Here is a 21,223-nt window from a genome sequence, read left to right as displayed (position 1 = left end):
TCTCACTCACCAATGACTTTGGCCTCCTCATCGGTCAGCGTTTTGTTCAGGTATGTCTTCTTCACTCTGAGCGTATTCCCAGAGGGCAAAGTGCAACCAGTGTTGGGCATGGGTGGTTCTCCGTCTTTTTGCTGCAGTTTATCGGCTATGACCAGGAAGGCTCTCAGACCAATATTCATTCTCTGCAGGAAAAGGAACTACGTTTAGCTACATGATACACATTTGAAACTGTAGGGACTGTAAAAACTGAAACACCACTTGTGTACCAGAAGTTTATTATGGGCTGTAATACAAATGCTTTGTTATAAAGTTGTATGTTCAGTTGACACAATTTTGACTTTATGTGACTGACATTCAAATGGTGTGTCAAAACCTAAGGAAAATAGATAATGTCTGAGTTTTGAGCATATTTTTTTTTACTTTTGCTGAAAAACAATTAAACTATTGTACATTTACAAATCAGTAATTTATAAATTTCCTTTTTGAACCATAAATGTCACAACCCAAAAAACTATTGGATGACATTTAGGAAATGTATTTATATCAAATTCTTCCACTTTAAACAGTTATAAATAAACAAAGCATTGAGCTGAAGGATGAATACATACCTCTGGATTAAGACTAAAGGCTTTGGAGGGCTTTCCAACATAAAGAAGGTCGTAGATAATTTCTTTCATTGCAAAATCAAGTCTTTCCTGTAATGATGAAAGAAAAAACACATGTAATATCATGTGTTGTTTTAAGGTCACATCAAGTATTATTAATGTAATAAAACTTGACTTCTCTGCAGTGTGTCTTGGCACTGTGTTTACCTGTGCTATAAACTGGATGATTTTAACAAAGATATTGAGAGGCATGTCCCTTGGTACCACACTGCGAGATCCTTTAGGGAAAAGCGTTGTTACAATGGTGTTGAGGCGACTGTGGACACAGAGAAAATAACACATTAAAAAGATTCCTTGTGCAAGCATTTAAAGAGTTTTAATAGGTTGTGTAAAGCTACACAGAGAATGGTTGTGTAAAGTAGACCATTGTTTGAAAGGAGGAATATATACAGAGCTTGTTTTGGGCCCAATAAACACATTTAAAAGTCTGGTTTGACCAGTTTGGGATTCCTCATGTGGGCTCAAGCTAATAACATCTGAACAGTTGACAAAGCTGTGGACAATCAGCATGGACAATCCTGTGTGGACTAACCTTATGACTTTACTCCAGTATAAGTACATAGAGAACAAAGCATTCTTCTCTCTCCAAACAACAATAAAAGCATCACCAACAACGGAGGGTTTGGTATAAATCTATCACTTAAATTAACCTTTTTCTTTTTCCCCTAAACCTTCTTCCCTATTTTTACAAAAGCTTACATGTATTTACTGATGCATTTACACAATAAAAAGGCAGTAAAATCTATAAATGGAGAAATCCCAGATGGAAGTTACAGCTACAATATGCAACTTTGTTGACTCAAAATCAATCAACCCAGGGCATCAAAAACTGACACTGTATCAAAGCTTGTTCTACTCAACGCACAAGGTTTGACCTTCTCTGATTGATTAGAATGGCTCAACAATCTTTAGATGGAAATATCTCAGCAAAGCTGCCACTGCACAATAATGGTATATACAAAAATTATATATAATAACATATAATATGATAATATATAATTATGCATATCTCATACTTCATATCCATTACATTATGAGACAAGTCAGAAGATACTTACCCCTGTGTTGCAGTGTTGCTCTCACACTTGATCCTAATCATGTAAACCCACAGCAGTCGATACAGAGACTCCAGGGCAACACGAGCCATTTTAGGGTCTCTACTCTGTAATAAAAGTACATTTATAGAACCAAATTCAGTAAAAAATAAAACAGTTGTGGCAGTAGATTATAGGTTATGGTACGATAACACGAATTCAAAATCATTTGAAACAATAGGATTAAATAGCCTAAAGATCTGTGTCTCTAAGCAGAAAAACACTAAATCAGAAAAGTATTAAATTGGTGATAAGTAAGCTGTGAGGGATGCACACTCATAACCTGTTTATTTCCATACATTGTAGTGTTCCGCAGTCTGTAACAGACAAGCACTGCAGGTTACATTACCTTCAGATTTGAGAGGCAGTTGTTTAGGAAGACATGCCATCTGTTGAGGAAGAACTGTTTTTGGCTGACACACAGCAGACATGTGACCAACGGATAAAAAGCCTGTGTAGACAACATAGTGTTTAGATCTCCTGTATTGTTAAAAACAGCTTTACACTGAATTAATAACAAGCTATAAAATCTGATGTTGTTCTTGCAGTGGATAAATTGAGGAATTATGCAACATCGCTGAGGTGCATCAGTGTAAGGGTAATTTAAGATGTGAACCACTTTGGTTAAAATATTTTTCTCTTTTGCCTTGCTTTTAGTGAAGAACATTGCACATAAAATGTTGCTTTGGGCCTAAATTGCTGCCTCAGGGGTTTGTAAACCTTCCGAAAGAGAAAACTGCTGTTCCGTGAGGGTTGTTGTCTTTTAATTTCAGCAGATTGCTGAGGTAAGATGCTTTGTTGAAGATACTTTAGCGGAAAGGGACAGTAGAAATGCTTATATACTGCATACTGCAGTGCATCAATGTACTTTTCTGATCTTTAAAGTGGCTTTCTGTATTCCCTCAAACAGTATTTCAAGTGTGGACTCCAGTGTTGTAGGAAAACATTAAAAGTGACCTTGAGATGCTTGCGGATTCACACAGCCCATAGACATTACAGCAATCCAAGCATGCATGTAGCAGAGGCTGTCTGAGTGAACACGGAGGTATACAAAAACAAACAGGCCCGACAATCACTGTCCATTGGTGCTCTGCAGAGGAACTAACCAGGGAGTGCTTCTTTCTGGAGGACAAGTCCAGGGTTGTGTCATACAAGCTGTCCACAAAGTTCCTCAAACAGGGCACATTCACCTCGTTCTTCACGGCCTAGGACAACATCACACATTGTCACATGACGTGATACACTCCTCTCCAGAGCAGTGTGTGATTTGATTTAAATACGGCATAATTAATACAACATGTGCACGAGGCAGAAACTTACTGCTGCAACAGGGACCAAAATCTCAACAAAGAGACCAGCCAACGCATGCTTTATGTCCTTATCTTTGACTTCCAGGAAATACTGGGCACAATCCTGCAGAAAAGAGAGAAGTGAATGGTTCAACACGCAATGAAAACTTAAATCACTTCAAATTTACTGTAGAGAGTGTTAAAAAAAGATTTACCAAAGAGATACAGTAAACAGATTTGATATTGTAAGGTCAAAACTGAATGTAATCCACAAACCGCATGCCAAGCTCATAGGAAACACAGTCAAGGTCAAAGGGCACCAAACCCTGACAATGCTGAGAATTTTTTGTACATGTTCCTCACATTGGTGACATAAGCCCACATTTGGGTAAAGTTTCAATACAAAAAGATCAAAAGAGCCAAGAGAATGAGAAGCTATACATATATACATATGAAGAGTTAGACAGTAGCAAGGTAGGTGCATTATTTTCTTGATGTCATTCAAAAAATATTTTTTAGTTATTGAAGTCATTTATACCTGCATGAACTGAAATGAGGCTTCGAAATCCTCAACAGGATACATCTTAACGCGGAAGAACTTGACACCCATGATGAGGCTAATGGTACTTTGGACGACATATGGAGTCTGCTCTTTCTGCCGCAGCTCTTTCAGCTCCATCATAAACTTTTTTTTCACAGCAGGAAACCTGAGAGATGGAAAAAAAAAAGAGCGCTAAATGAGATGCTATATAAAGACGTGCTTGCATAACTCCATCAGACAATTCCCAAATCAGCACTCCCACAAAAACGTTCCTCTGCTTGCAGTCGTGACATGGGGAGAATACAGAGACAACATATTCTGGGAGGGAGCACACCTCACGAAAATATCAGCCCCTCGTCTTATAATCTATGCGCAGACTGAAAGTCTGTGGCTCACGATGAACTCCTCGTATAGCAACTGATCCATGCCCAAAACGAAGCAGAGCTGGTATTCTTCAGCTAGTCTAAATTTAGAAGACAATTCATCATAGGAGCTCATATGAGCATCTCTTAGCCTTCTCCTCTACTTGGGCATGTGAGGAAATAAGGTTGATCATTTCTACAGACTCAAACCGTGATAGAGAAACCACTTTAAATAAACATTCAAATCAGCATCAATCTCTAATGACTATGAGTCCTGTTACAATAAATTACAATAACACTTTACAAGCAAACCCCTGACCTTTACCTTCCTCTCTTAACCTAAGAGAAAAATAAAGACATTTAGAAAAGCCTCTCAGTGAAGCTTCTCCTTTAGGAAATTAAGCAGACGCACTTTGGATAAGAGGCATGCAGGGTGCTCACACAACCATATCTCTATTTTAAGGGTTTGCTCCTTGCTGCAATGATGATCTGAAAACTTCAAATAAACCGACATTAATTTCCATTCCTAGTTTGGTATGAAGAGGACCTGTCCAAAAGTGTGTTGTCCCTGTGGTTTGTCCCAGTCTAAAGTGGGCAAGGTTTCCCAGAAAGACATCAGAAATGGTAACACACCATTCTGATACATCATAAATCCAAACAGAGGAGAAGAATGAACATTTAACAGCTAACAAAGACAAATGGAAACAGAATATAATAGATATATATTCATAGTTTGCTACTTACTTTGACTGGGCTAATACTCCTATGACTTCAGCATAGAGGTCTGCTACAGTGTGCATATTGCCAGTGTTAGGACCATGATACCTGTAGGGAAAATAATGTAAAATACACATTAGAGAAAATTTACAATGCGAAAAACAGACAAAAATGTGCAGGAAAAATAATGAGATCGTACCCCTCTTTGTATCTAAAGTGCTTAAAGGCCAAGTTAATTACTTCATTGACCAAACTGTCAAGAACTGGGTGGAGCGGCATCTGAATACAAGTCAGGAGATACAAAGATATGCATAAACTCACAGTCATGGTAAGATTATTTTTCATTAAATCTAGAGCTTAATACCATAAGAAAATAATAGCTTTGGGGCTATTGTGTCGTACAGAGCTCAGTTACCTGTTTCAAAACTTCTATAAGTACCAGAGAGAAGATAAAGTCAATGGCCAAATCTCTTCTTTCAAGTAGAAAATCTCTCTGCTGCTCATCGCTGTTAGAGTGAGACAGAAAACATAAACAGGTTTGCGACAATCATACACTAGATATTCTGTATGTATGTTTGCTTCTTCACATTTGTGACAGGTTACACATCTTTGCTGCATGCGAAAAAATAATCAAATAATTCATACTTTTTGGACTTCGTGTTGGCTCTCGGCCGGTATTCGTGCAGCTCCTCCTCGAGTCCATTTTGCCTTTTGTACCAATCAAACAAAGTGCGCAGGATGGATGGGAGACAGTACTCAGCCAAAGAGCTCATGGTGCTTATCAACTGGAAGAACAGGACATACTGTACATCGTGCAAATACATGTTTGTGTTTACCAGTTAAAATACTGAATGGAGAGATATCAATCAGTGCTTCCTTTGTTTATTTATACACCAATTTAAACAAAAAAAAAACAAAAAACAACACAGCAGCACAGTTTTCATTTATTTTCACATACTGTGTGTCTGCACATAGACAAAATGAGACGACTTTTAAGCAAAGCCCCAGGCTACATGACTAGAAAGACATTAAACTTCATATAAAGACAAGGTGCCCATAGGGCAGCCTCCCTCAGTCTTGGGGGAGGGAGCGGTAAAGGAAGGAACGGGCCGGGCACACAGGAAGGGAGGAGTGTCTGGCCGAGCCAGGGAACACAGCGAGCCCTTCATTCAGCACGAGGCTGCAGAAGAATCCTGGCTCTGTGTGGCTGCTGAATGCCCTCACGCAGTAGCACAAACACACCCCTGTGGCGGTCAAAGAGCCTTCTCTACAGAGCCACAGACCTGCTGGACACACCTAGTGCAGAGCCAGTGCCAGCTCTCAAGGTAAACACTCCTGCCCTTGACTGGGTGTAAAAGACCTTTTAGGATGTGAGCAGCCCTTTCACCCATTAGCCCCTTTATGTCACAGAGCAGCAAACTAGAGCAGTATTTAGACAGGCAAATTGTGTTGTCCTGTGGGACAGGCAAAGTAGGTAAATGTTGATCTTTTACATAATGTAAAATAAACATCATCTTATTATTATTATCTACTGGTCAAAAGAAAAAGATGTGTAGTAAACAGTCTCAGCACTATTTAATGCTGCACTTACTTGGTCAAACTGAGGATCCTCTCCCTTCTGTAGTGATTTTGTTAATGGCTTTTCCTGGAAAAAAACAAACAAATCACTTAAAAATCTTTCATAAATGTTCACTTTTTAAATTTGTACATATTCAAAGTGGTAAAGTTCTCAGAAGTTTGGTGTGAAGCTCATAACTCTAATCCACCCTGTCAGAAGAGTGAGGAGCATTTCTGAATTCAGGGACTCATTACAGACCAGCTAAGAAAAGAGCCATCAATCAGTCTGATGCCAGGCATGAGCAGGGTCAGAAATTAGAGATGGGGCTTTCGTGACAGCTCCCATTATTACAGCCTTCTATCATCTTAGATAAGGGCCTTCATGGGGGACTCGGGCTCAGTGCACTCGTCTCCTCCTGGATGAACAGTCTGGTAGTTGTAGCTCAACTTCTGTTGGGCCATAGTAGCAATTCATATTTGCAGAGATGGACATATCAGATACACTTACTCTTATTACAGTAACTTTATATTTTTGTGCACAAAAATTATTATACTTTTATTTGAGTTTATTAATAGTATTTTGTGTCATTGTGTTGTTGAAATGATGTTGAAATCATTTTATTAACAGTTCTTCTACAGTACTTTATGTTTAAATATTTATACACATTTCTAATCACGTTTCTAATACACACACAACAGAAATACGTTACTCTGTAACTACTGTGCCTGCTACACCACTACCATCTAATCTTTTTTTCCTTTTTCAGCTTATGCCGTAAGCTTGGGGTAAACACAGGCTGGTGCAGGTTTTTAACTTGTGAATGCCCTTCTTGATGTAACCCTCTCTAATTTTTACTGGGCCTGGGCAACATCAACGGCCAGGGTTGGTTCAGTGTCTTGCCCAGGGAGTTGGGCCATGACCCAATGACCCTGCAATCAATAGGTGGCCACTGCTGACCCCATTACCATCTAGTCTAACCTAATAAAAATCAAATCGTCTGCCTTCCTTCACCTTTTTTGCTCCTCTGCTTCTTAAGCCTTGCCCGTCTAGAGTCTCACTGTTCATAGAGCAAATCACTTACTGTGATTGTCTGATCTGTTTGCCATCGACACTGCGTGGGCTGATGATGGCAATGTCAATTACTCTTGTCAATTTCTCTTAGCTTGCAGCTAAAATGCCAGTTAAGCCTCATGCTCTGATGGTCTTTTAAGTCTTTGCACAAATGCGCGCATCAGAGGAGCCCATCTGTGCAGGAGCAACAGAAAAGTCGATGCTTCTTAAACTGTCGGTCTTTAGAGGATTTTACTGCCCTGTGTGACGGGCTGATACAGCAGCCCTGTTTATAGCATTTTTCAAAATCATTTTCTGCAACTCTGACGCAGGGATAAAGCAAATATGGTACATGCAGCAAGTTCTCCGCTGGGAGAACACATTCTCCCTACAGTTCTCCAGAAGGGAGCTACACTGATACGAGGGGTTTTACACTTTCCCTGTGGTAATTAACACTTCCCTCCAGACTGGTGACTAACAGCGTCCTAAATCACAGTGCCTGAAACTGGAGACTGCACTCACAGTATTTTAGACCTGTTCAACATACTGTAACTACAAGTGTAACTACATTGTATATGCAGCCTTTAATTTATTTATTTATTTAGGTCCTTTCGGCTTATCCCGTGAGTTCTGGGTCGCCACAGCAGATCATTGTCCGCATGTTGATTTGCCACAGTTTTTACGCCTGATGCCCTTCCTGATGTAACCCTCCCCAATTTCTGCTGTTAGGGGTTCAGTGTCCTGCCCATAGACACTTCGACATATACCGGGGGATTGAACCACTGACCCTGTGGTCCGTGGACGACTGCCTTAACAACTGAGGTACATCTTAGGACAAAAAGCTGCAGGTGTGATGATTACTACAGTGTTTTATGTGGGTTATGAGGTTTTCAGTTGGTAGATGTTAGTCGACTTTCAGAGGTGACTGTAAGGACACGGTTGTCCTGGGAGCAGGTGTTAAGCGGTGCACACACAGCAGCTCTTCTCTGTCTGCCGGACTGTCAGTGCATAGAACACAGCAGCTGTTGTTGGCCCTACTGATCCGTTTGTCTGTCAGAAGCTTTAGCTTTTACCTTCATTTTCCATAAATGAAGAAGATGAGGCAAAAAAAAACTAGAGAAAAGCTGTTACGAAATGTAAATTATTAACCACTGGATGAATAACCTAAGCCTTTTATGTGCTGCTTAATATTCAAGCCTGAAGTACTTCTGTAATTACAACATCGAGCATTTGACAGGTCCCAGAAATTCTCACAACTGAGTCTATTCAACTGTGATCAGGGCTGCAACTAGCAACTTGTTTCATTATTAATGAATCTTAATAAAGGGATCTTCTTTGAAATGTCAGGTAATAGTAAAAAATGCCTATCATATTTTTCCAGAGGGAAATTATAAAGGAGACATCTTCTAATGTCTTGTTTTGTCCAACCAACTGAAGTAATGATATAAAACTGAAAAAAGCTGCAGAGGCTGGAATGAGCATATAGTTAGTGCATTTGCTATGAACCATTTGCCTGCTGTTAAACTCCTTATGAAAATAGCTGCAGATCAAAGTCATGTGTTAACTTTATACACACATACTGTGCAATAGAAAGTCTGTTAAAAGGTTCATCTAGATTAGGTATTTGATTCATTTTTACTCCCAAAGAGTAAAAAAACTGCATTGTGCCAAATTATGTGATCTGCTGCAAACTAATATTAAAATATGGCACCAATGTCAGTAAATTTAGTTACAGCTCAACAGCAAAGTAGCAATGAGTCTATAGTGCAATAAAACTGATGTGATATGTTTTAAAAGTTCATACTGTAGTTCGTTGTTCAAAGTGATTAATGGCCAATCAGCCTTTTTTAACTACTCTATAAAGGAGTACACTAAAGAGGACAGGACTATGCTTCAAGCTTTGTAGCAGCAAAACACTGCATGTGCCAAACTCAGCTGAAGTGCACAATGGATCTGGCTAAAACATTCATGCAGCTTCATACTGCTGCCTCACACAAACCTGCCAAACTGTCAGCAGACAGCAAATAAACATGACAAGGTAGTTAACATCTGTGCCTCTGTGCCTGCGGCCTTGACGGTAATATATCACTGTGAAGTTTCAGCTTCATTAGCAGAAGTCGGGCTGCCTGTTCTCACAAAAGCTGTTTTATATAAATATATCATAAATCAGGTGACACTGTGGGTGCTTCTGTGTTTTGTTTAGGACTGGAGCCTCCTACTTCAGAGGCAACTATTTCTGTTTTGGCCTTAAATCAAAAGTTGTTCTTTATTTTTGTCACCAGCAATAGACAGAAAGAAAAATAAATCATATAATACTATAGATTTAAATGAGACACTCCACTAGTTGACAGCTATAGTTAGATTAGGATTTTATATAAGATACTATAATTCGACTATAATTAATTTTATGTGCACTGGAGTATTTTTAAATGGTTCCCTACTTACTTTACTCCTGTTTTAATCCCTTTACTGACAAACCAGCTATTGTGGGCCTGTCCATCAGGCTTCATGTCTGACCCTGTTATTGCAGTTCGCAGCCTGTGGGTCAGGACACCCACAAGAGGTCACAACATCATTAGCAACGTGAAAAAGACCCTCTTTCATAGAATAAAGGTTTATTTTTAAAACCTCTCTCTAGAACAACCTCTCTTGTTTTTTTAGGCCCTATTATGAATATTATTATGATTTAATACTGCTTAGTTTTACACTTTACAGCCTCTAATGGAGACAAACACAAAGGCTACAGAGCTCCAGTGTCATGACCTCACTTCCCATGATAACACCAATAGCCTTTAAAAACAGAACCAGGCCAACAACATCCAATCACCACAGCTCATAATATGCATCAACCCTCCGGTCTGTCGCTCTCCAATGACTCACCAGGGGCTCAGCCATGATGACGCGGATCTTCCGCTCGGACATGGTGGTGAAATTTGCAAACAGGCTCTTGAGGACATACTCCCCTGGTTTGCTCTCTGGATCGATGCTGATGGGCATCATGACCAGGGGACCCTTCTCTCCCTGAGGACAGCAGACTGGAGGGATTGGGGGTTTGCTGTATCCGTTCCCCACGGGCGAGGCTGCGTCATAAAAAGCACAACAGGGCAAACAGTTTTGTTAAGTCACACATTGCCAATTCAGGCAGGAATGAGTGCAACATGGACCAGCCACACGTCTGTTTACAAAAAGGCATCACCAAATAGGATATTGCAAAGACGTTTCCAAACATGGACATAAAGTTCCCAACATGCTGAACATTCCTGAGGGAAGACTGTCCAAAGGGCACCAGCTTGCCCCCATGTCTGTTCTTTCTTTCCTACTGCTGCAGCGAACAGAGCGCATGTGGAAATTAAAACACTGCGGCCAGCAGCTGGTGTTTTCATTTCCTACCAAAGATGTCATTGCCCTTTGAAGGAAGCAAAAATCTTGAGCATGTGACCATCCTTCAGCCACTGTTATGATGTGGCCCACGTTTAATTACAGATGGCCTGGTTACGGCCATAAACCTTACACACTAACACACAAGTTAATGTTTACCTCAGTGTGCTGAATATGGTGAAGGACAGAATACAACCATCTCATTAGAGCTGTGAAAGTTTTATTTAGCCTGAAACTCTACATATTGGAAATGCAAGTCCACCTGAGATTTAAAAGAATCAGATAGATCTTTGCCCTACAATGAATACCACATTTTCTTCAGCCACTGGATTCTGAGTGTTAAAGTGTGTGTGTTGTAATAAATAAATGTGACTGGACAGAAACCAGATCATCAGCAGCAGCAGACCCTGCACTGTGTCAGGGAACACGTCAAATTTGTCAAAGTCACGTATCCAAAACTGGATTTTGTGAACATCTTTTTAGTTTCGAGTTTTCGTTATAAAATTATGGATCCGAGTGCGATCCATAATAAGTAAAATCGTCTTGGTTATAGATTAACAAGGTTGTATATAACATAGCCGTGGAAAGCAGGGCGTGTAGGTGCTGCAGCTAGTAGCCCAGCTCCTTTATTGGTGAAAGTAATAGTTCATCCCAAATGTGAGGCTTGTTTTAAAGGAGAGTGTTGTTAAACTTATATTGTTATAAAATACAATTATTGGTACAATATTTAGCTTTTGTTCTGCTGATCTGTGTCAGACCTGCCTATCTCAGTACAACACATGTAGACCCCTGATGCATTTAATTCTAACTAATTTATGTTCATCTAGTCAAGTTCTGACAAAAAATTTTTTTTATGTTTAATAGACACTGCGTTACACACAGGAATTAAAAAAACAGTAAATAAATGGAAAGACCTCTGTCTGCCAAAGGAGGCATCAAATACAGAAACATTAATATTCTTGCGGATTAAATGCTGAGGGGAGGAAAAACAACTCTGATGAGTTGTCGAACCTGTTTTACTCATCATTATTATAAGTATGAGATTCTACACGTCAGCACATACACAGTGATCAACTAAACAAAGGAGTTGAGTAAATGTCTATTCAACAAGTTTTTAGAAGCTGATAAACCTGCACATAGGAAGCTGGCTTCTTCACCAGGTCTTTTCAGGACACGAGCCGTTTGGATGTGTTTAAAGGAATGTCCAGCATGTGTGACGATCTCCTACTGCTTTCAGAACATGCTTCCCTCACTCGTGGAAACCTACCCAGGCCCTTGATGAAACTTATGACGCTGGCCTTACTCCAGCACACAGCCGTCCTGTCCATAGTGGGGAAGGCGGACATGGTATCCAGGGTTGTCTTGATTTAAGACAAATGTTCGCTAATAAAATCCACCAACGTCCATATCTTGGGTGTCAGCTGGCTCTGTTCTGCTGGGCATAGTTTCCATGGCGCACAGAGCCAACTGCGGGTGTGTTTTAAAAAGTGGGAGTAGTGTCTGGTGGGAGAGACCACGCAGTATCTAGATCTCGCTCTCTCTCTTTCTCTGTGTGTGTGAGCTGCTGCAGCTATGGCTTCCTCTAGCCTTGTGACCAGCCGGTGCCTTCCAAGAGTGAAGGTCAGGCAGGAATTTTTAGCTGAGGAACAGCACAGTGATGAGGTCCAATATGCTATGGTGGCATAGTTTGTGTGACTATATTTATCCCAGGGTACACACTATACTGACAGGGCAGCCCTCCCCTTTCCACCACCTCTGTGATCCTGTAGCACGAGGCCCCGACCACCAGAGTGTAAACACCATTCTTGATCAGGCACTGCCTCGGCGGACTTCGCCCAAAGTCTGACTCAAAACTGGACCTAAAGCAAGATTTAAGGAAGGCTTTTTCAAGCACTGAGAAAAATCCCATTAAAGAAAATCTGTTAAATATCAGATTTTTAAATAATTTCACAGCAACAGAGGATGCACAAAGGCATTTGCTTAATAAAATGAGATATGTAACTCAATTTGACCATTTTATTGACTTTAAGTGGAGATGGGAGGTGAAGAAAGCCACCAGTATGCATATCAAGCCCGTTCTGTTGTGCTGGGTGCCGTATGAAGACGCAGACGTGACATGTGACTCTGCAAACAAGGAGCTTGGGCACAGTGTCCATTACATCATCGCCATGCTGGAAACACCCTGGGCATGGTGGTGCTCCCTGGAGGACAATGCAAACAGTCTAACAAGGGTTTCTCCTGCACACGCGTGCACACATAAACACATACACACACACACACACACACACCCATGTAGACAAAGAACACAGTCCCTTATACACAGTGCACAGAGACTATCCCAGTGAGTAAACAGCCACATTAGCAGCCGCTGATGAACACAGTGGGTGGATATTTGGATACCACTGAGCTCCTTAACTGTACCAGAGATTCCACTGTCAACATACTGTAGATCTCTGGGAGCGGCTGAGAGAAACACTGACAGCCCATTTGTGCGAGAGAGAGCAGGAATGCATGGTTTATAATGCTAATAGTCCTCCTGACAACTGTAAAATACAGTATATATTATTCTCCCAGAATAAAGGGTCACTGTTGTTAATATATGCCATGTAACATGCTTTATAAAACAGGAATTACATCATGTAGTTTAAGGCCAGAAGAAACAGAGTTATATGGTTGTCTTCAGGGTAAAAACCGGATGTGCCATATGCTTAAACCATATTTACACATTAATATGACACCAAGTTCATTCCTTAGATGGAATTTGAATATAGTTAGTAAAAGATAATTCCATAGATACCTACAATTCCACCAGTAATTGCTGGAAATCTCTTGAAATCATATCAGGACACTTCTGCTAAAACATTTAATCGAAAGAGGAGGCAACAGCTGGAGTCAATCACATGAGACAGTTTGAGTGTCTCAAAAACACTCAGTGTAAATGACTGATCACAGCCCTCAGTGAAACCCAGATTAAAATGTATGGTCTCATACTTCCAATCCACTTTTAGATCAGCACCCTTTTAGCAAGTTGACATCAGTTGCTGCAAACAACTTCCTTCTGTGAGGGAATGGCTATCAGGCCATTTGCAACGAGTCCGTGTGAAAATGCTGACGTCTTTCAAAAATGATGTATAACTTCCGCAATTTTTTTAAGCCGGTGTTGAAATACTATTTTCAGCTTTTCAACAGACAGAACATACTGCACGCTCAGCTGTACAAAGCTGAAAAAGTGGAAGTGGAATGATTTAAAAATGCTGTCATTATGAAACAGAAAGTGAATTCAAATTCAAGAATAGAAACAAACTGAACATCGCTACATGAAAAACAACACAAGAACGGGCAAGAAAATGAGCACATTTTCATTTCATTAGAGAAACTAAATGAGAATTGAACAACATGTTTGACTAGTCATTAGCTCACAATCTCTTGCTCCGATTGGCTGATATGGGACCGGCCCTCAGGCAATTTACGCACCAGACCTGACGCAGCTGCTGCACAATGCCAGTTAGTGCAGCTGGCAGTCACCGTTTTATTAGACTTAGGCAGACTGATTTATGGAAGAGCAGGCTCTAAAGGGCTTTGACTTTGTTTACTTTGTGGCCACAGTACAAACAGCACTGATAGACAGCAGGAAAACATACTGCTGGCTCCAGACAATAATACATTTTATATATGTGTGTATTATGTTCAGCCATAAAATGATTAATACATATTTTCTTAACGTCCATATCAGTGAGCAGAGAGATTAGATTAGAAGATCACATATTTAATGAAAATGTTAAATGCTCAGCCGTGAGCCACAGCTGGTACAGTATAATGACTGACTGTGCCTTTATTTCCAAAGTGTCCTACCGTGAGGATTATGCAACATCATCAGGAGATGGCTTAAAGTTGACTGTCTGTGTGGACAGGGACAGCATGTTCTACAGTATCTCTTTACATTCAGACTCAGAAGACGTATACAAACCATCTCCATATCTGAGAGGTGCAGCTGAATAGATCAAAACTTGCTTTAGCTATAGATTGTATTTGGGGAGGGTTAGAGGGGATTATATACAATATCTTACATGCTCAATATGCTAAGGTGCCTTTCCTGGGTTGCTTCGTGTTTTTCTACGTCTCAGTTTGCTGCAGGCCTCCACTCAAATCTTACGCACAAATATTTCATTATAAGAAGCAGGAAGGCATCCCATCCCGCCTTCATGGGCTGTAGACCTGTGAGCAACATGCAACCGACCTGATTCTCCACTAATCCTATTACTGTGTCCTTGCACTTGATAAAGAGGTCTTTCGACTCTGTCAGTCAACATTTAAAGAGAAGCTGCAGAAATTAAATGCTGAATCACTATTAGCTTTCAGTGCTTTCTCAGTGACTTTCAGTGCACATAACTATTATACCACAGCACGGTGTGTCTGTGTGTAATGGACAACTTTTCACAACCCGTACATCTTTTTAGATACTTGAGTTTTATCTGTCTGTTGCTACGAGACAACTGCAACCATGCTGTGTGGTGCAATGCTACTGAAAGTAAGATGCTTCCAAGTTGCTCCGGCAGTGCTGAACAATAAAACTGCCCTCGACTCTCTCCAACAAGCAACAGCACATCCACGTCATGGATCTTAACAGGTAAAGGAGGGTGTAAAGTCATGTTCCCAGTAGAACTGCACTCTCAGTGAGTCCATCAGTTCTGTCAGCTGAGCACAGCAACAGCAACAGCAACAACAACAACAAAAACAAGACACAAACTGCTACTCACTGCCGCTCCACGATTTCAGCAATGATTTGATGCTGATTTCAAAGAAGCCTGAGTCCTGCTGGCTGGTCATGACTGCAGCTTCCTGTTGACTGTCCCCCCTTTAGTTGTGGTTTCCCTCCAGTGGCAGCAGCAACAGCGGCTGAGCTGGGACCAGCAGGTAGTGCCTGCTGTCACCTCTCTGTGACGCACACAATCCTGGGCTGTTGAGGTCCTGAGAACACACACTAGCACGGCTTTAGCCCTCCTCTTGTGTCCTGTCCTTGGCTATCAGCCCTCTCTCTCTCCCTCACTCCACACTCTGACAACATCTCTATCTCTCTCTCTAAAGCTGTGGCAGGCAGTGGGCGGCATTGCAAGCTCCCTTTAAATAACTCAGCGGAGGCTGAGAGTGCAGGAAGCAATCCTCTTAGTGGAGCACAGTTAATAATAACTGTTAGTCTGCATGCACAGTCTAAAATGATGACAGTGCTGGACTTGTGCATCTTTTAGTGCAGGACCCTGTGCATCTGACAGGGTACCACAACACATAGTGGAGGCTGAGAAGCCAGGGTGTATGAAACATGACAACAAACATCTGGCAGAGCAGTTTAAAGAAGAAGGCACTGAAGTGATCAACAAGCAGACGGGATTAACTGCACGCAGAGCATCTGCATGGGAGCAGGCGCTGACTGTTGGCTTTTAACCCTTTTATTTCTGCACCGCTAACTCCTCTTTAAGGCTATTTGCATTACAGAAAATAGTAAATTGAATAAATAAAACAGAAACCTATTTGTATATCTGTATAATCTGAACGAATGTCAAGTTTTACATATAAGAGCAGACCTGAGTAAGACACTATGAGAGGGCTGCGCTAAATAAAGCCTTTACACAAGTTCAGATCAGGACGAGTGCAGTTTTGTCTAAAACAAATGTTGGCAAACAAGCAACATTTCCCTTTTTCATGGATGACACATTGTTTCAATGCATTCAGTCTAAAGGTTTTCATCTTCTCTTTCTGAGATGTAACTATAAAAAGATTTTGCTATGTAAAGTTGCATGTCACCATCCATATGGCCTTTAAAACACATCCTCCAATCCCTGTTCCTCTTCCGCCTCTCAGCACTCTTGGTATAATCCTGTTGGAACCTTGTGCTTCCATCAAGCGACAGCCACTTTACCTCCATTACATAACACGCACTATGATGGAAAAACCACAGCGGTGACTTACATTTGTTTTAATATTTGGCAGCACCAAATAAACCACCTTCTGTGATGTAAATGGTGTTTTTTTTGGAAATGATGTCACATGGGTTGTCATTTTTTAGGGCACATGTTTCCACATTGTTAACCTTCCTGGCAGAGTTGTTAAGTTTTGAACATGACAGCTTCTCATGCTAAAGATGATTTATGCCATAAAAAGGCCATTAAATTATGTACTAAAGAATGCGCAGAGGAAAACGTCTTCCTTTGAGTTGCTGCTGTTATTGTTCATGAAGAAACCAGCTCTCAGAGGTTAAATTACATGGTACTGACATTATCACAATTTACATGGATGCATTTAGTGAAAACATCTTTTACTATTTATTTCATCACTATTCATACACATTTCCATAGCATTTTCCATCCTATCGTCTTTAAACAAGTTTTAACAAGATCAATAAGAAAAAGTATAAAACTACAAACTAGGTGCCTGCCAAAAATTACACCTTCGTCTAATTATGTTTGAGTAAATCCTCAGTTGCCAGTGTCTTTGCCCTAGTAGTAAACATATAGACATAACATATCTAATCCTGTTCGGAAAGAGGTCTTATTGAACGTCTTCCGGTTTGCAGATAAAATTTGTTTCACATTTGAACAAAAAATCCATGCAAACAAAAATATGAATACAACAGTCTGATCAGAGCAAATATGGCAAATTGTATTTGTCCTATTATGGTCACAGCAGAACGAGCGGCTCATTACTGAAAAAAGACAACAACTCAAATGGATTCTTTAAACCCGGAACAAACACAGTTCACTTCCCTGACTTGTCCATCAGTTATAATCTGCTCGGGTTGACTTGTCCAGTTAGAGGCCCTCTGAAGGGCAAACAGTTACGTAATTCCCAAGTTGGGAGATTTTTTTTTCCTTTTTTTTTCCCCAACAGGGCTGCTAAACAGGAAGAAGGCGGTGAACCAACAGAGACTTATCATACTTGAGTTACTGGTCGTTTTTCTAACACTAAAATGTTTAAACAAAGGGGTTATGAGCGTATAATCAGGAGCACTGTGAAGCAGAAATGCTGTAAGAGTACACTTTAACTAGATGTGAAACTATATTTACTTTCAGGCCCAGTAAAAATGTTTTTGTTTCCCCTCTTTAAATTTTTCTAAACAGGACAACTGATGTTTTGAGTCACTACACTGCCTAGACACTGTCCTAAAATAGTTTCTATGATGCTATGACTCTCTCTTCTTGTTAAAAAAAATCCCTCCAATCAAAAGCTGTGAAGGTTTACAGGCCTCTCCTGTCCTGACAAGCAACATCTCAGATCATTTGAGAAGCAGTAACAACTTGTCTGATGTACCCGTCTTCGACATGACTGTAGTAGAAAGCAGTGAACAGATATCTTCACTGCCAAAGCAGATGAGAAGGCTAAATGCAATAAAACTGCCACAGAAGACAACACATTATTTGTACCCCATCACATCCTAAAAGCCGAGAAGCGGATATCATGAAAATCTCAGACTGAATGTCACTCTAAAGAAACTTAAATACAGTTTTTATGGCATAACACCATATGTGGAGATCTCTGAATCTGCCAAATGTTTAGACATGGAGCACTGACAGTTTGCTGGTGCACGGCACAGCATTAGTGTCACTTCCCAAGGTAGAAAACTGTACATCGGTAATGTTATCAGAGCTACCAGTTTGGAATGTTAATGGCATCAACTGTCACCATTTTCGTTAATTTAAGTGGAGAAAGGATCCAACACATTGAGCACGTATTAAGTACAATATCAAGCTCTGGTGAAGGTGAGGAATGTGAGGTATGTCTGTCCAGTTCGGTCATCCTGTGGTTATCAAACTACTAACTCACTCACTCTCTGGTGCCCCTCTTTTCTTTATATTCACCGTTTTGCTCAAGTTCTGGTCCTTAAATTCTCCAATTCCTTAATCCATTACTGTGTCTGTGCCATTTATTAAGATAAGAGGAGTGCAAAAATGTTCGGCAGGGACGTCAGATTTGTGACACACAAAATGAAAAACTGTGTGATGTAGCCTCCCACTGTCTCAGTCGAGTACTAACAAGACATCATATTCCTAAGTGACTATGTCAAATACGACAGGGAGGTGAGGAATTTCACAAAGTGATGGTAGGAGCAGCTGAAATGCTCCACATTTTTCAAATATCACATTTATCCCAGATTAAAAGCAGAATTCTGCAGGAGTCAAACACTACCTACTTTCCAGAATGGTGGGCCTCTTCTTGTAACGCATCTTTTTAAATTTCCCTCTGAAGTCCCTGGGTGGGAATGGATCCAGAGGTAAGCTGGCAATGCGCCCCAGGACAACTTCATCCAGTGCCTCAGAGCAATCTGTCTCACTCTCAGCCGTCTCCCTCACAGCACTCTCCTCTAGAGACATGTTGGATGGCAGGCAGCCCACACCTACTTCTATCATTCTTTGAAAGTCATTTGAAGCTGTGCCAGGTTTCCCCTCCTGTTTTTAAAGTGCAGTGTTTAATTTTTCTCTTTTCTTTCCCTCCTCACACACTGCTTTCTCTTGGACAGGCGGCAGACTTCTGCTGTGCAGAGCTGGAGCCGTGTTGCGGACGGTCTGCTGTAACCGCTCCACTTGTCGGGGCAGTTCAGCAAGTTACAGTAACATTATGAATTGTGCAGGTGTTGGATTACTTAGACAGCTCCTCCTATATTCAGCAAAAAGGCAGGGGGCAAAGAAGAGAGGGGAAAGTCATAACTAAAGAGGGTGGGAGAGGGAAAGAGCGTCCACGCTGACAGCTACAACATCCCCGCCTACTGTATGCCCACGAGGCATTCCTGAACAAATATCCTGTGTTTGTCCTGGAGTTTACACATCAAAGTCTAAACAGACACGTCTCACCCAGAGTAACGGGATGCAAACTAACTTCTGAGTTCTGAGTGCACTGAATGAGAACATTTGAGAACTCCTCATTCACTGTGATGTTAAACAAAGCACTGAAGCCTCCACGTGCTGCAGAAATCTTAAGTCCTCACTGGTTCATCGATATCTGCAAAGTCCCAGCACTTTCTTCTCCATCCAGTCCTACGTGTGGGCGCCTGTGTTGTCCTCCCCCTGCATTATGTCCTGACATTAACAGCTGACGTCACAGAGGAAATGAGTGAAAGGTGTAAAAACATCCAGTAAGAAGTGATACAAAAACCCACGTTCACACAGCTTCAGTCTTTTTCAGCCACTGCAGTGACACTTAGCAGACACACCTACCACATGAACCAGTTTTTCCTAGTCCGAGCTACACCAGCAGTACTGACGCCCTGTGTATGTAAATGAATCAAAGGCGTTTTCTGTTTTAGAAAAGAAACCACAGCTACAACATGGAACAACCAGCCTATACACTGTTTTTCCATGGCCTCCGTATGTAATTTTGAAAGACTTGTGTCGCTATGGGGAGGAAAATGTCAATCAATGAACACCTAAATGTGACCGGCTTCATGAATGACTGAACATAGGTTACAGAAAACAGCTGCAGAGCAGGGAGCTCCTGATTCACTCTAATGAGTCCAGCAATAATTTCACTTTTCGTCAAAAACCCGGGCACAGCAGAATTCCTCTGCAGCAGGACATGAGACAAACTGTCAAAATAGCAAAGTCATTCGTTCATCATGTTGTTACCACTGGGGCACAGTAGCGGTGTCTAAATTACTTTGGAGCCTTCTGACCTACTAAAAAAATCCTCGAGAACAGGAATCAACAGCATGTCTTCGCAACATCTGAAGACTCGCCATCTGTCTGTGGAGTTGAAGCTCTGACCCCGAGGCCGGAATCTAAATAATGAATAAATAACATACATTTATTTATGCCTGCCTGGGCTCACTTTGAATTCAGTTACAAATGAATCAGCCCGATTTTTTCTGTTTTGTCACTATTAGATTTTAACTTTATATTTCAAAATTTCTCGTTATTTTTTGTGTTTTGAAAACAAAGATGATAAAGAGAAACTAGAAAAGAACTGTAGAAAAGGAAACAACTAGGAAAGGTTGTAGTAGTAGTAGTAGTGCGCCATCTAGTGTGCAGCAAAAACTTAATGGAAACCTTAATTTCAGGAAACTTGGCTTCTGATGGTCATTTTGACAGTTTAGGACTCAACCTTCACAAATTAAATCAACCATACAGTGTACAAACACACACACACACCATGACATTATAGTCAGAACGGTTATTCTCAAACAACAACTTATAAGTGTATTCTATCCTCAAATCAAATGTAAACATTTAGACAGAAATATTATAATAAAGGCAGTTGTCCACGGACCACAGGGTCCCCGGTCCCGGATATATGTCGTGGTGTCTCTGCGCAAGACACTGAACCCCTAACAGCCCATTCCCATCTCCAGCTGTGCAGTGCCGGTCCAAGCCCGGTAGAAATTATGGAGGGTTGTGTCAGGAAGGGCATCCGGCGTAAAAACTGTGCCACAGCAACATGCGGACAATGATCCGCTGTGGTGACCCTGAACTCACGGGATAAGCCGAAAGGACAAAAAATAAATTAAAAAAGTTCTAATAAATGCACATTTATCAGTTATATTATCAGCTGCATATTGAACACCTAGTCCAACTAGTAGTACTAGTG

At 40.9% G+C, this 21,223-nt stretch overlaps 1 protein-coding gene across 6 annotated transcripts in view; it reads right to left on the bottom strand.

Moving 5' to 3' along the window:
* Positions 1-19,739, bottom strand: part of frya (furry homolog a (Drosophila)) — a 43,853-nt gene extending 24,114 nt beyond the window's left edge. For 3 of the 6 annotated variants that reach the window (XM_067507174.1, XM_067507175.1, XM_067507176.1), the window contains exons 1-15: positions 15,412-15,694; positions 10,157-10,356; positions 6,260-6,313; positions 5,314-5,453; positions 5,084-5,174; positions 4,868-4,947; positions 4,696-4,776; positions 3,587-3,755; positions 3,080-3,172; positions 2,866-2,964; positions 2,109-2,210; positions 1,724-1,827; positions 813-921; positions 609-695; positions 11-182 (exon numbers count right to left, since the gene is read on the bottom strand). In XM_067507174.1, the coding sequence (XP_067363275.1) occupies positions 11-182; positions 609-695; positions 813-921; positions 1,724-1,827; positions 2,109-2,210; positions 2,866-2,964; positions 3,080-3,172; positions 3,587-3,755; positions 4,696-4,776; positions 4,868-4,947; positions 5,084-5,174; positions 5,314-5,453; positions 6,260-6,313; positions 10,157-10,356; positions 15,412-15,481 (1,651 nt within the window). In that variant the 5' untranslated portion in view covers positions 15,482-15,694. Of the gene's footprint in view, positions 1-10; positions 183-608; positions 696-812; positions 922-1,723; positions 1,828-2,108; positions 2,211-2,865; positions 2,965-3,079; positions 3,173-3,586; positions 3,756-4,695; positions 4,777-4,867; positions 4,948-5,083; positions 5,175-5,313; positions 5,454-6,259; positions 6,314-10,156; positions 10,357-15,411; positions 15,695-18,836 lie in introns of those variants that run through there. The other 3 variants (XM_067507172.1, XM_067507173.1, XM_067507171.1) reach the window with 2 other exon arrangements.
* Between the last annotated feature and the right edge of the window lie 1,484 nt (positions 19,740-21,223).

This window comes from Channa argus, chromosome 6, assembly GCF_033026475.1.
Source record: "Channa argus isolate prfri chromosome 6, Channa argus male v1.0, whole genome shotgun sequence".
Lineage (NCBI taxonomy): Eukaryota > Metazoa > Chordata > Actinopteri > Anabantiformes > Channidae > Channa > Channa argus.
Note: the sequence above shows the minus strand (reverse complement) of the source record. Positions and strands in the feature narration are given on the sequence as shown.